Genomic DNA, 15888 nt, shown 5'->3' with positions numbered 1-15888 from the left:
CCGAGAGTCAAAATGCATGGGTGGGTGCGTGGGTGGTGCACTGTTTCTAATTAAAAACGAAGCAGCGTTTGTATTTGGAAGCTTCTTTGGATTCTGAACTCGAGACATGGAAGAAAGCCGATCAACACTATGCTGGCAAAAGAACAAAAAGGATACCAAACATTCACAACAAAGAAGAGATTTTATTACACTGGTTTTTGGTCACTTCTGCTGCTAGTCTACGTAATGACATTTAGCAAGCATCCATCGATATCTGATCCAAGCAGTAGATGCATGTGTATATAATTCCAAGCACCATGCTCTACGTAAATCTGACCCAAGATATCACTTGTTTTCTGAGAAATATCTATCTATAAAAAGGTCAGTGAGTGGCCCTAAGTTCGTCGGATCACCTGCGGCCAGACACTTGAATTTATTGTATACATCCAACATATATCGGGTATTGTATTCGATCGGTAATTTTACAAAACCTGACAATTTACGACACTACATCATTGCATACATAATTCTCTTAATTAATTTGTTCTAATTAAAAAAATAAAATTATTATCAAATCTAATTAATAATATCAACATTTATGAATAATAATAATAATATTATTATTATTATTAGTAAAGTTCATACGTTATAATAATATTTAAATATAAATACATTCAAATATATTTAATGGGACTGGAAAGACTAAATAGTTAATTGTTGAAGGGTTACGATTGTGAGATGCTTCATTCTGTCATGAGAAGATAAAAAATTTAAAATAATGAAATGAGATAAAACAGGCAAATCTTAGATAGGGTTTTGAACTTTTGATGGAGTATTTTTTTTATTTATTTTATTTTATTTATAAAAATATTTAAATATATTAAAAAAATAAATACAACATTAGTTTGATGGTTAATGTTGGAGTATTAGAGTTATAGGTATTGGGTTCGATTCTTAAAATTTTATATTTTATATTTTATATTTATTAATAAAATGTGTTATATATATAATATAATAATATAAATCACCGTATAGGAATGGGTGAAAAGTGCTCTATCAATCTCCGTCCGAAAACCACATAGATAATAAAAAATATATCTATCGTTCCCGTTGGATAATTTTTAACTGAAATCTTAAAACACGTCTCGGTAGCTATCCTACCAAGTAAACTACCAGAAAACCTCGATAAATGATCTATAGATTCTTCACTGGAGGTGGGGTGTTCTTATCGAGAATATATATATATATATATATATATATCTTCATTTTTTTCACTTTATTTAAAATGTATTTATCAATCAATTATAACGATCCATGTTATGAGACGTGAGGTGGTCATTTCTTGAAGGCAATTTCCTAGAATGCTTCCGATTTAGAAATCGTCTTAGATTGACTACAATGTAAGTGCATCGTATCGGTCATTGGTGTTGTTTAGAACTCGAGTTGCGAATCTCATTCAAAACATCTCTGGCTAAAGACGAGAACATGCTACTTCAAACTGGATTGAAATCACTGGTGTGCTCCCTATTGCAAAGCTAATATTCCAATATCCACATCACATACATGGACTTGAATAACGTTGATATCCTTTATGATGTTTAAGTCAGTTAACATGCGGTAAACATTTATTTATATTTATTATCTAACACAAGTAAATTTTAAATTTGCATTTTTATTCAAAAATAATTAAGAAAACACTAGCCACGTGAACACCTTTAGATGGAGGACTAGCATCAAGAAGCGTCGAGCATTGCCATCAACTTGACAGTAGTGACAGACATTAATTCAGAGGGAATCCAACATCCGAACCAAACTTACTACATAACTTGAATATCTGGGAAAATATTCATCTGATATCCTAACATGCATAAGAATATAAAGCAATGTCATCATAGCAACAGCTTCAGATATATTGGCTACTAGGGACCAAAGTACTAGAGAAATGCATACAGGCGAGGGAATAACTCACACACAACATTGCTGTCATAAAACAAACAAAAAATACCACATATTATCTTCCTTCAGATACTCACATGTCCTGGAGCACCTCCTCTTCCTCGCCCTCATAATCATCCTCCTCATCAGCAGTGGCATCTTGATACTGCTGGTACTCTGAGACGAGATCATTCATGTTGCTCTCTGCTTCAGTGAATTCCATCTCGTCCATACCCTCACCAGTGTACCAATGCAAGAAAGCCTTCCTCCTAAACATTGCAGTAAATTGCTCGCTCACCCTCCTGAACATCTCTTGGATCGAGGTCGAATTGCCGATGAAGGTGGATGCCATGGAGAGGCCCCTAGGTGGTATGTCACAAACACTAGACTTCACATTATTGGGGATCCATTCGACAAAGTAAGACGAGTTCTTGTTCTGGACAATAATCATCTGCTCATCAACTTCTTTAGTGCTCATCTTGCCTCTGAACATAGCAGATGCAGTGAGATAACGACCATGGCGAGGATCAGCAGCACACATCATGTTCTTAGCATCCCACATCTGCTGGGTCAGCTCAGGGACAGTCAAGGCACAGTACTGCTGTGATCCACGTGAAGTCAAGGGTGCAAAACCGACCATAAAGAAGTGGAGGCGAGGGAAAGGGATCAAATTTACAGCCAATTTTCGGAGGTCTGAATTCAATTGTCCAGGGAACCGAAGGCAGCATGTGACCCCACTCATGGTCACAGATATCAAATGGTTCAAGTCTCCAACTGTTAAGACGAACCAAAATTTAATTTTCCAAGTGTCAGCTTATAATCAACAAAAGCATATATATCGAATGCAAGCAATTGAAAATAAAAAAAAAATTACATCATCAGTAAGAAAAGTCACCATTTTGTAGTTCAATAGGTACATAACAAATATCTACATACAAAAATTCCAAACAAGCAGGACAAAATCATGCTTAGAGCTTGACAGTGTCAATACAAAAAGCAAAGACAAGAATCACGTGCTCTTTTCTTTTTTTCCGTGTTTATCATGTTTGTACCGAACTTTTTTTTATCCTCAATGGAAAATCCATAGCAAACTTAATCAGAGTAGATGGATAGTTCAAAACCTATGCCAAGAGCAGCTCATATTAAGAGAGAGGATGTCAGTCTAACCAGAACAAGTACATTATTGGACTCCTTACACCACCATGCAACTATAGTAAATAGATATTAGTCCATTTTTAACAGAAAAACAAGATGCAATTGAAAACTGCAACTCAACATCAATTATGGCCAGTTGGGATGATGTACCAAATGACAATGAAGGAATATGATTAGTTTCTTTCAACCTATTTAAAGGACATCTTGGAATAATTTTGTTGATTGCTTCTAATCTAAGTAAGCAAATAGAGAAGATTTAGTTTTAAAAAATTGAACAGGTAGGAAAAAAAGTGGCCAAATGTCTTAAATGTTCAATGTGCAGTTAAATATTTCAACAACCATGAAATACACTATAATGAACAAAACATAGATAATGAAACTATAGTGAGGTGCATGACTGCTTACATCTCCTTCAAGTAGTATGAATCTCTGACTAGGTTTAGTTGCCTAGATAAATAATTGTGTAAGAAGAGTTTCAGCTTTAACCACTGAATCCTTGCTTCATTCTCATCAATTTCTAGACTTCCCCATTACAGCTCACTAAGATTGATGTATTAGCATCAAGTGTTATTATCCAAACAGCAAGGCTAGACCATATGCTTAGTTTGACCAAAATACAAATTTCTGGTGCAAAAAGGAAACTTAAACCGGCGTACCTTGCAATAAACCAAGAGTTGTCACATGGGAAAGCTGTTAGCATACATATAATAAAAGTTGCAGCTAGTACCAAAAAAAGGACCCATTGAAAAAACCACTATCACAAATAGTGTGATTCTAGTACCCAAGTTTTTAACACTCAGCATTACATCTAGCAAGCTAATAGAAACACAAATGTCATAAAATTGAAATGAATGCATACATTAGAGATTATTTTGACTACACCACCCAATCACATAATTCTTCCTAATGTTGAGAAAGAAGTTTATGTCTAAGACCCATGATAGACCTATTAGATGTGCTGGAACTAACAGAGAAATGGCAGACCATAAACTTGCATAAATAGCTAAATTATGACACCAACATTCTAATTTCTTTTTGTGATGATAGAACTGCCAATTAAACATGAATCAAATTCGTCATTACATAAACAAAGTCACCCATGAAACATTCATTTAAAACACAAAATTGTGGATTTTTTTTTTCGTTGTGTCCTGAATACTTATAACCAAATAGATTTATCTGAAATGAAATTAAAACCAAATTGTGGCAAAAAATCAATCCTCAACAATGTTAAGTACCAAAAACAAAATTCCTATGCCTACAACAAGAACAAAAATCAACCAAGAGGATTGACTTACAGCACTCAAAAAAAGGTGATTGACTTACAGCTCGGAGTGGTTAGCTTAAGAGTGCGGAAGCAGATATCATAAAGGGCTTCATTGTCCAGCACCATGCATTCATCTGCATTCTCGACTAACTGGTGGACAGAAAGGGTTGCGTTGTAGGGTTCAACAACTGTGTCAGAAACTTTGGGGGAAGGAAAAACAGAGAATGTGAGCATCATCCGATCTGGGTACTCCTCCCTGACCTTTGATATCAAAAGTGTTCCCATTCCGGAACCAGTTCCTCCACCAAGAGAGTGGCATACTTGAAAGCCTGAGGAGAAAAAAAATGTGGAAATGTATAATTGCATAATATCAAGCACATTCCAAGTGATAAAAATTGATGAATAAACAAGCTCATGACAACAAACCACAATAAAGAAATCAGATCAACATCAAGAATCACAGAGAACTAAAAGGTCCATGAACTATGAAGATTTTCCTATGATTGAATGAAAAGGTTTTTATTGATAAAAGATAATGAGTTCACTCTGATCTTCTATAAAATTAACAATTTTCATCATAATCAAGACTATACATTTCACTATAACAAACTATGATTCTCATATATGACATATAAAGCATTCAATACTTAAAAAGAAAAGGCAGATATGAAAACAACAAAATTATATCAGATGCAAAATCTTAAGTTTTAGAACACATCAACAGACACCATGATCCTTACATCCTTGAGCTTTTTCAACAATAGAAATTTGCTCAGTGAGAAGCAATCAGAGAGAAAGATTAGCTGCACCATCATTTCAAAGAAAATTGAAGAGTAAAAGATGTTAATATATAACATTCAAGCCTAGTCTGCATGATTACCGATAAAAAATTTTATCGAAAGTGCCAACAACTTATCTCAATTCATGAGAGATCATAGCAGATCAAGAGATAACAATAAGCAACATAAATGAACTAAAACAACAAATAAAGGAATGGAGAACATACCCTGAAGGCAGTCACAGTTCTCGGCCTCCTTCCTCACAACATCAAGAACCGAGTCAATGAGCTCAGCCCCCTCAGTGTAGTGACCCTTAGCCCAATTATTTCCAGCACCTGATTGTCCAAAGACAAAGTTATCTGGTCGGAAGATCTGACCATATGGCCCAGTTCGGACGCTATCCATGGTGCCGGGCTCCAGATCCATAAGCACCGCCCTGGGAACGAACCTCCCACAAGAAGCCTCGTTGTAGTACACATTGACCCGCTCCAATTGGAGATCTGACTTCCCAATGTACCGACCTGTGGCATCAATTCCATGCTCATCGCAGACCACTTCCCAGAACTTGGCTCCTATCTGGTTACCGCACTGACCACCCTGGACATGTAGGATTTCTCTCATTTTTACCTAAACCAAAGAAAAGTAAGCGAAAATTAGCACTTAAATGGGTAACAATCTGCATAAGTTGTTGAGAAACCTCAAAGCTTAAATCCTACTCTTGAATAAACGAATAAGACATCATATCTTAGCGGGTTTATCCAAGATCAAACAACTATTCATAAGATCTAGAACAGATCTAAAAGAATGTCCCCAAAACACCCAAAACTTAGAAGAGAAGACAGATCTATAGCATCCAAAGATTCAATCAACCATAACCGACATTAGGACAAGAAACCACAAGAAATATTCCACAATGACTCCAACATCACGCAAGAACCCAAACCCACAATGCTTCAAATTCGAAGAACGAAGGTGATAATCCAAAAGCAACTAGGATCGGAGAAAGAGAGAGATGGATCGAAACAAATTCCTCCAGAACCGTTAGAAACAGCCACATAAATTGAAATCCGCTGTTTTCTCAAGAAAAAACGTAGCATTCGCCAAAATACAACATGCAACTGACTCGAGAACGCAAAGATCTCGAGGCGACGTGCCGCAAAATCGAAGAATCGACTTCGAAATGGAGGGCTTACCGGCGGGAACAGTGAAATCGGGGTAGCTTCCTAGAGTGACCGAAGTGAGACGGAGGTCTCGAAGCGAGGGGAGCCGGACTCGTGCGGTGGAGGCTTTATATTGGCGAAAGACAGGAGAGGGGATCGGACGGCCACCACTCTTTCCCTCGCTTCGCCCGTTGGCTCTCGGATACCGTTCGATGGATGCGTCTGAAGTCGATTTGTGATGGCTTCGAGGATGAGACTGATGCTTTGGACTTTGAAATATCGACACTCTTTAATAACGATAATACCCTCGAGAGTTAACGACATGGACTGTTCTGCCCCTTAACCCCCCCTCATGGTTTGTTTGGATCCGTCTGATCCAGGGTTGGACGGTCTGGATTTGTTGTTCGACAATCAATTTTGTAAGGAAACAGGAAGTTTATATTTTGACCTTCGATTATGATGTGACATTTAGACGGTGATTATATTATTGGATTTTGAACTAAAAAGACCTGTTGTAAAGAAGATTACTATTAGTAATTCTTTTTTCACTCTTTATAATTTTATTTTATTTTATTTTTATTTTTTTAGTATAATAACTTTAATTTTAAAAAAGTTTGATATAAAAATAATAAAATTATAATTTTTTTATTAAACTAAATGATTTGGTTAATGTTTAAACCTAAATTAATTGGATTTAAATCTAAATATTTAACCATTATACTATAGACTTTTTTATATTTATTTTTTATCTATCTTATTTAACAAGTTTAAAATCAAAATTACTTGTTTCGATTTTTTAGAATAAACCACCCTACGTCGATTTGATTTCGACTCAAACCTTGATCAAGACTACTATCGAGAGATTTCATTCCCAAAATACTAGCATGCAGAACAACAAGTACCAAAACAATAAAACTCATGAGTTCTCCCATAGTTGGCAAGGTTATGAGCCAATTGATTTTGCAACCTAGGTATAATAAAAGAATACTTGGGAAACTGAGATATGTGACATGAGATTTCAAATGTGTGAAAACCAAAAAACATAAACACCATGGACATTAGTGAATCCCTTAGCATAATTAATTACAAGCTGTGCATCAAAATGAACTCAAATGGATCTGAAGTTATGCGAGGAGGTAGAGTTCAATACTTGCATCAAAGCCCAACTCTCAGTAATTATAGGCTTAATAAGGAGCACAACCAGCTGCAAGCACATCACTATCTCTATTGTTAATCACATAGCCACCAATACCTATCTTATCATCAAGAGAGTTAAATGAACATCACATTCCAGAATAAAGTCATAGTTAGAGCACCTATCATCGAGACTAATTTGCAGGCCTAGCTAGAGTTCTCTCATGTTTATCCCCATTTGTTATGGCTTCACTGGTACAAAGTCAAGGCCTTTCCAAAGAGGGCAGGAGGTATATTTGATATTATTCCTGTTAAGCCAAAGGTTTTATAAAGAGTAAGAGATAAGGTTGAGAACCCAATGGGGAACAGGTTTGTTCAAATCATCTACCTCTTTTAACCCAATGTGCCAAAGATGAAATAACTTACAAAATTAAGCTTAGACTTCAAAAGATTCCAGCAACAAGTTGTAAAAATAAGTTGGAAGAATATACTATGTTTAGGAGAATCATGATAGAATGGACAAAGATCGATTTGATCATGAAGAACATGGGAGTATAATTAGGACTTAGAAAATTTGTTCTAAAATAATTTTGATAAGAAAAACTTTATTTTTCAGAGTCACTTTTAAATGTCAGTCAATTAAATCTTGATGAAAAAAATATTTTAAATACTTATAGGTGTCACTAGCCGAAATCATCCCGAAAGAGTAAAGAGACTAGATCCATAATTGACAAGATAAATATTCTTGAGTTTAGCTATTAACAAGAGATGAAATTGAGATTAGAGAAACTCAAGTAATAATTTAAAAGAAAAAAATATTACTAAGCCAAGGATTAGAGGGACAGCTAGTGGAAGAGTCATTACTAATTATCTTCGTAAAGCCCCTATACGTACATATATTCCTTTTTAGGATCAATTTTATCATATTTGATTTTCGAAACCCAAATGAGATTATGAACATTAAACATATGAATAATATATTTAGTATAAATTGAGTTCTTAATAGTAATTAAATCCCAAATTCTAAAAAAAATATCAGAAAAAAAATATCGAAGAATCTTATCTTAAATCCAATAATTGAGAGTACGTTGATTAGAATAGAGTTAATGACATGATTAACACAGATAGCCTTCTCAGCGAGAGAAGACCATGATATTAATAGATAGTCTCTCTATTTAAAACTGGTAAAAAATATTTTTATTTTATATTTCTTACAACTATTTCTGCAAATAAGATATGGTATCTCCCTCCTTTAAAAAAAAAAAAAATCAATCAAGTTATGTTTCAGGTACTGAATAGAATTATAACCCAAACAAGTCTAGTTGGGTTAGATTTTAGCATTAGGATAAAGAAAAACATCAAGATAAAAAATATTAAAGTCTTTAATCAATATGTAGTAATATTTTTGTTAAAATTTCGAGCTATTTTTTTTTCTCGATTAATGCGTAGAGTTCTGGTTACTGTTTAAGAATTAAGTTTCCTAATTAATGCTCCCACTAAATTCTTTCTCTGATTTATATTTCTATCAAATATCTTAGAAATTTTGTTCTCTTTCTCTTACTTATATTTATTTCAATTATCGTAATTTTGTTGAATATTATATTTTGATAATGAAACCAAATATTTATTTCTATCAAATATTGTTTATGTTTTAATTAACGTTTTGAGTGACGCATGATGCTTCGATCGGGATGAGACAATTAAAGCAGAAAAAATCATGTTGTGCCGGAGGAACATGTCAGAAGATTAGACGTCGGACTGGTGGATCGATCGACGTATCAACAGAAGGCTTCGGGCTGTGGACTCGGGCATCGGGCCAAGAAGAGCGGGTATTGTGCTAAGGATATTGGAGTTGCGGAGTCAACTGGTTGATTAGGCAATATGCCGTAGGAGCGGACAATGCGCTGAAGAATCGGACGAAGTATCGATGGACCAATGACATGCCGGACAACTTTGTTAATTGCTTAGGATTAATTATCTCGATCGAAGTTTTGTTTTGCATGTGCATGATTAATTACGATGGAAGTAAGACATGCAGCAGGAATTACGCCGGAGTCAAGACTATGATCACGTTAGGAGTTCGAGAGTTCGACGGAAGTCCGGATGGTCATTGGAGGTTCTGCGGGAACAAATCCGAGAAGTCCAGGAGCTTGCCAAAGAAGCTCGTCGGAACTTGCCAAGTGGATTGTCGCAAGTCCAGGAGTTTGCCGGAAGTCCGTCGAAGCATCGTCGAATGTTCGTTGGAAGCTCGCCGGAAGAAGCGATTGACGCACCGGAGCAAGTTGTAGTAAATGTCTTAAGAAATATCGTAGTTAGCATGTAGATTAAGTTAGGAATGGAATATGATCCCATTAACTTAATCTGGGGGCAATTGAGCCTTTGACAAACCTAAATTGTGTCAAATGAATCAACACATTCGGACCAGAATTCCTGTCAGGCGGTGACACCGCCCAGGAGATGGTCTCCCAGGAAAGCTGGTCTCTGAGCGAGACTGGGCAGTGCAAACGCCCCTAACAAGTGATGGCACCGCCCAGAGGCTCAGTCTCCGAGCTGCTAGGCGGTGATACAACCCCAGTCAGGCGATAGTATCGCAAGGACCCCGAAAATCCGGGAGATGACATTTTTGAGCTCCAAATTCAAATCACTTTTTGACCTATATATACCCCACCCTTTCCTGAATGAAAGGGCATTGAAAATCCAATTTTACTCTGTGATTTTTAGAGCTAAAGTGTTGTAAAGGCTTAGAAGTTCTCCTCCCTCTTTTCTTCTAAGTTTTGATCTTTCAAGAGAGGAGAGAAATTTCTGTAAGGGTTGTCTCTTAAGCCCGTCAAAATAAGTGAAACTGTAAAAGGATGATTGACTTTCACCTATTGAAGGAATGCCTATAGTAGATGCCAATAACCTCATCGGAGGAGGAAGCCGAAAGTGGATGTAGGTCACGTTTGACCGAACCACTCTAAAATCTAATTTGCATTTCCTTTGTGCTATTTATCTTAACTACAAACTGTCTTCTTTACTTTACTTCAAATACGTTTTCGTAAGCTTTCAAAGTTATTATATGCACGAAACGATTTTTACGTCGGAATCAGATTTCAACGTTCGAATACAGTTTTAATCGTCAAATGTTTTTCGCTGTACTAATTCACCCCCCTCTTAGTACTCTTGATCCTAACAAATTTAGGAGTTATTTACTGATGCTGATGAATTGCAGAAGCCTAACTACTGAATAGGAGACTCCTAAATAGCATTCAAAAGTTATGAAATCCTAATCAATGAATAGGGGATGCTTAATTAGCACACAAAAAATATGTTCATATGTGTATATTATTGAGACTAAAAGTATTTAAACCAAAGTATTCAAGAATATCTCCACTGATATGCTTCTTAAAATAATAATAAAAATTAAACCCTGTTGGTTCACTTGCAATGTTTTGCAAATAATATGCAAAACCTTTTTTTCCAACTAAAGTGCAGTCCTATAGGGTAGGCTTTTAACATATAAAGTTTCAACCATTCCCCACTAAGCAGCAAATGTTTCTAACCTTTGTGTAAATTTTCATATGAAAATAAAAAGGATATTTAGGATGTGTTTGAGAGCACATTTCAAATGGTTTTAAAATATGAATTTAAATTTAGTAAATTTATTTAAATCGTATTTAGTATTTCAGTATTTGTAGGACATTAATATAATTTTTTACATTCTCAAATTATCTCATCAAGATTTGTCATGATTTATATATTCTACAAGGTGAAATTTTATTTATTTATTTAAATTATTTTACATTTTATTTATTATATACATGAGGCATACCCATTTTTTTATAAGATTATACATATTCATTTATTTTTATTTTTATTTTATTTATTAATATAATTTTATTGAATAATATAATTTTATTTAAAAATATAATTTTATTGAATAATATTTATATAAATGCATATTTAAAATACAATCTTCATTTATTATTTATTAAATACTCAAAAGTATCTCACAACTATAAATTTACTTAATTTTTTATTTAAATATACATTAAAAATATCAATATATTCCAAATGAAATATTAGAAATTTCCATGACTATTTATTTTATTTGCAAGGATATTTCATATTTTTTATTCAAATTTTTGTACAGGTATTTGCAAGACAAAAGAGTGCAAATATATTTATTTTGGCTGAAGATCTTAAGGAAAAAAATAGTTTTAGAAGGACCACTTGAGAAAACTATTTTCACACACACACACACACACACACACACACACACAAACACACACACACACACACACACACACATATATATATATATATATATATATATATATATATATATATATATATATATATATATATATATATATATATATATATATATATATATATATATATATAGTAAGCTAATTATTAAAATCTCATAATAAAAAAAAATATGAGTTTCTTTATGAAAAATTACAGTTCGAATTATGCTTCAAAAAATTATCCCTAAAATTAACTGAAAAGTCAATTATAGCTTATTTACACTGTGTAGTTTGGGATGATATTTAGGCAGGTTTTCTTACAGGAGGAAACCCGAAGGCAGGCAACGAGTTTGAGGGGTGATTTGGCTTTCCATTTCCGTCGGATCGCCTTATATTCAGCACCAATCCTAAAGAAAACACTTCCGTCTCGTCTTCACCCTTCGCTCCAAAATAATCTCGACGAACGCCTCCTCCCCCTTCGCCTTCCCCTCCCCCTCCCATATAGCCGCGATCGCAAAACGAGGAGGGACTAGAGAGTGAAATCCTCTCAACAGCAAGAATCCACTCTTCCTCCCTCTCTCTTCCTTCTCTCTACCCCCATGTGAAAAAAGGAGTATAAACCCTAACCCTTCTTCTCTAGGGTTTCTGCCTAGAAAGAAACAACATGGCTCCAATCCTCAACTACGAGCAGCACGCCCAGCGCCTCATCGAGCCTGATCTGCGTACGCGTCCTCTCCTCCCTCAATTTCTTCTTCTTCTTCTTCTTCTTCTTCTTCTTCTTCCTTGTATTACTCTTTTTCCCTCCCTTTTTGCTTCGATCATCAAGATCTCGAAGGAGAACGAGAGAAGATTGTGGGTTTTGCTGTTGTTGCTGTTACTTTTGCTCCGAATGAATGACTCATGGTAGTGTCTGTGTGTTTTTTCAGCGGTGCAGTTGCGTTTGCAGATGGTGATGGAGGTGCGGGACAGCCTCGAGATCGCGCACACCTCGGAGTACCTCAACTTCCTCAAGTGCTACTTCCGCGCCTTCTCGGTGATCCTGACGCAGCTGACCTCCCCGCAGACCACCGAGAGTGCGGAGCACAAGCTGCGCAACGTGGTGGTGGAGATCCTCAATCGTCTTCCCCACAGCGAGGTTCTCCGCCCATTCGTCCAGGACCTCCTCAAGCTATCCCTTGCCGTGCTCACCCGCGACAACGAGGACAACGCTCTCATCTCCATCCGCATCATCTTCGACCTTCTTCGCAATTTCCGCCCCACGGTGGAGGCCGAGGTCCAGCCCTTCCTTGACTTCGTCTGCAACATCTACCGCAACTTCCCCGCCACCGTCTCCCACATTTTCAACTCTCAAAACAACCCCAATCCTCTGTCTACCTCCTCCTCCTCAGCCGTCACTGCCGCCTCCCCTTCCCCACCTCCTCCTCCTCTCCCTCCTTCTTCCCACCCCATCGGGGGCAGAGGGGATGATGGCGGTGGGCTCGATGTGCCCCCTGGCATCAGCAGCAGCAGCGTGGGGTCGTCGACAACCTACACGGCAGCCGGACAGTTGAACCCCAGCACAAGTTCGTTCAAGATAGTCACTGAGAGCCCCCTCGTGGTGATGTTTCTGTTCCAGCTTTACACGAAGCTCGTGCAGACGAATATACCTTACCTTTTGCCACTCATGGTCTCTGCCATCTCCATCCCCGGCCCAGATAAGGTTTCCAACAACTTGAAGACCCAGTTTGTTGAACTAAAGGGCGCTCAAGTCAAGGTTTCGTATTTTTTGGTCCCTCTTTCATCCAGTTCTGTTCTAATGGCCAATGTGATTTGGTCTCATGCTTTCTTTTTCTTTACGCCACAGACACTGTCATTCTTAACCTATCTGTTGAAGAGTCATGCTGATTATATAAGACCTCACGAGGAGAGCATATGCAAGAGTATAGTAAATTTGCTTGTCACCTGTCCAGACTCTGTCTCCATTAGAAAGGTGAGGGTTTTGGGAGATCAGAAGATCTTGGTATTTTGAGTGAGCCATCAACGAGGCATCACTAGTAAGAATTCCTGTTGTTTCAATGGCAATGTTTTTCCATGTTTTTCTTCAGGAGATGCTGATAGCTTTAAAGCATGTTCTCAACTCGGATTTCAGACGAGGGCTGTTCCCATTGATTGACACACTTTTAGATGAAAGGTATGGCCACTTTATAGTAATCTTGGAGTTTTCTTTTTTTATATTTTCTTGCATCTGAAATGTCCTTAGGTTTAGCTTTGTTTAGCCTCATAATATGACAAGGGATATAGACATATCTATTTGGTTCTAACTTGTTTTGTGGCTAAGTTTCTGTTCTTTATATGGTCAGTTCTTAATTACCACCTGGGATACTTTTCAATAGAATACTCTTTTTTTTTAATCTTTTTTTCCGTCTCTGGATCTGTAAAGACCATAGATCACTGTCATCCATACTAAACTTCATGCAGCATTATGGAAAGATCATCTTTGGTAATAATAGATGGTTTTGAAAATATCTATGTTACATTTTCTGCTTTGCCTTCCGATAACCTTTTATTTCCTCCTCTTAGAATTTAAAATCACTTAATATGTCAACTTCCTTCATTTTACTCTACCAAGGTTTAAGGGAGCTTTACAGGGATATTTTGCATGAAGGTGTACTTTAGTGTTTCCTAACAAACAAAGTTACTCTACCAAGATTCCAAAAGGACGATATTAAAATAATATCATTGACCCTTCTACCTTCCGTTTTTTTGCTCATTTGCTTGTCATCCATTTTTCTGAGGTAAATATGTTTTTCAAGTTATGTTTTTGACGATGCACGCTCTGTAATGTTAAGAAGAAAGTAGCAAATCGGGTGACAATATCTCACCAATTCCTTATTGCCTGTGAATCCTCTCATTATATTCAAAGCCCCATAATGATTATAAAGAAATCCAACAACAAAGATTGCCCTTTTTAATGTTTTCTTGATATCAGGGATCTTTCCAATATCCTGCAATATTAAATCAATACAATGTGCTGCATATAGAGTCCAATATAAATGTTTTCTTTTTGTTTTAAGTAATTCGCCAGAGACAAAGAATAACAAAAATGATAAGACTTAGGAGTTTAATACATCTTCCATTTAATTGAAGACAAAGTAATTACAAAAATTAAAAAATTTAAAAGATGAATCTTACTAGCTAATACATAGTTGCTTTCATTGTCGGTTATAACTTGGACGGTATTTTATTTACCGATTTCTTTCACGAACTTGTCAAGTAAATCATATATCTTTTTTTTTTAGATTTCACAAAAAATGATGTATCTATTGACTTCACAAACATGGTTCCTAAAGAATAGTTAACCATAAAATTAATTATACTTCTGTGTCTCTTATCGGTCTAAGCATATGACATAATAGAATAACCATGTTTTACCTATGATTCTTTGTGGCTCTTTAATAAGTCATTTGTATAATCCAACTCTTTTTTCAATAATGAAACTCGCATCTCATAATAACTTGAAGGTTTTAATCCCGCACCACATCTTCCAATAGCTTTAATCATCACTTTAAAATTATGTAAATGAGTTGTACTAAGGGGAAGGCCAACTTGATAGAAGAAGCGAGCAATGTGTTGAACTGTTCTCCTTATTTCTTTATCACAAGCATTATTTATATTTGTTTGTCTTAATTTTGAGCCTCATGTTTGCCCTTGTTGCTTCTGTGATCCTTGATACATATCAGTGATTTCAATAGGCGCTTGGGCGCTCGCCTAGGCGCTCGGGCGAGGCAAGGTGAGGCCCGAGCGCCTCGCTTCACTTCCAGGCGATGCGCTTCAAAGAGGCGCCACTTGAGCGCTCACCCGAGCCCAGGCGTCGGGCGCTTCGGGCAAGCGCCTGGGTTAAACCAGGCGACCGAACCTGCGTTTTAGGTCTGGTTCGGTCTCCGGTTCTTTAGTTGGTTCAATCGAACCAACTAAAGCACCGATATCAGCTGCCGCTGCCCAACCCTAACCCTGCTCGCGTTCACGCTACCGCTGCTGTTGCTCGCTGCCGTTGTCGCCGCTCCCGCTCCTGTTGTCGTCGCTTCCGCTGCCGTTGCTTGTCGCTGTCGCTGCTCGTTGCCACTGCCGCTGTCGTCGCTCGCCGCTGCCGCTGTCACCGCTCGCCGCTCCCGCTCTCGCTGCCGTTGCTCACTGCCGCCGCTGCTGTCGCCGCTCGCCGCTCTCGCTGCCGTTGCCACTGTCGCCGCTCGCCGCTCTCGCTGTCGCTG

The 15888-nt window shown here is 37.0% G+C and overlaps 2 protein-coding genes across 2 annotated transcripts in view; one reads left to right on the top strand and one right to left on the bottom strand.

The window, feature by feature from the left end:
* Positions 1-1781: 1781 nt before the first annotated feature.
* LOC135674404 (tubulin beta-1 chain-like) lies at positions 1782-6455 on the bottom strand. The gene is made up of 4 exons (XM_065184214.1): positions 6309-6455; positions 5343-5742; positions 4396-4665; positions 1782-2688 (listed from the first exon to the last, which is right to left on the bottom strand). Exons 2-4 carry the CDS (start codon positions 5734-5736, stop codon positions 2009-2011), a joined length of 1344 nt encoding a protein of 447 aa, XP_065040286.1. The 5' UTR covers positions 5737-5742; positions 6309-6455; the 3' UTR covers positions 1782-2008.
* Positions 6456-12078: 5623 nt separating this feature from the next.
* Positions 12079-15888, top strand: part of LOC135674403 (uncharacterized) — a 40950-nt gene continuing 37140 nt past the window's right edge. The window contains exons 1-4 of the mRNA XM_065184213.1: positions 12079-12363; positions 12568-13394; positions 13485-13610; positions 13726-13811. Coding sequence (XP_065040285.1) covers positions 12306-12363; positions 12568-13394; positions 13485-13610; positions 13726-13811 — 1097 coding nt within the window. The 5' untranslated portion in view covers positions 12079-12305. The remainder of the gene's footprint in view (positions 12364-12567; positions 13395-13484; positions 13611-13725; positions 13812-15888) is intronic.

Source organism: Musa acuminata, chromosome BXJ1-5, assembly GCF_036884655.1.
Source record: "Musa acuminata AAA Group cultivar baxijiao chromosome BXJ1-5, Cavendish_Baxijiao_AAA, whole genome shotgun sequence".
NCBI classification, from domain to species: domain Eukaryota; kingdom Viridiplantae; phylum Streptophyta; class Magnoliopsida; order Zingiberales; family Musaceae; genus Musa; species Musa acuminata.
This window is presented reverse-complemented; position numbering and strand designations above follow the sequence as displayed.

Excerpts from the sequence above, each read along its gene's own strand:
- LOC135674404 (XM_065184214.1), bottom strand. The coding sequence starts at position 5,736 with ATGAGAGAAATCCTACATGTCCAGGGTGGTCAGTGCGGTAACCAGATA. Across the intron at positions 4,666-5,342 it reads GAACTGTGACTGCCTTCAGG|GCTTTCAAGTATGCCACTCT; the intron begins GTATGTTCTCCA and ends TTTTCTCCTCAG. Across the intron at positions 2,689-4,395 it reads TAAGCTAACCACTCCGAGCT|TTGGAGACTTGAACCATTTG; the intron begins GTAAGTCAATCA and ends TCGTCTTAACAG.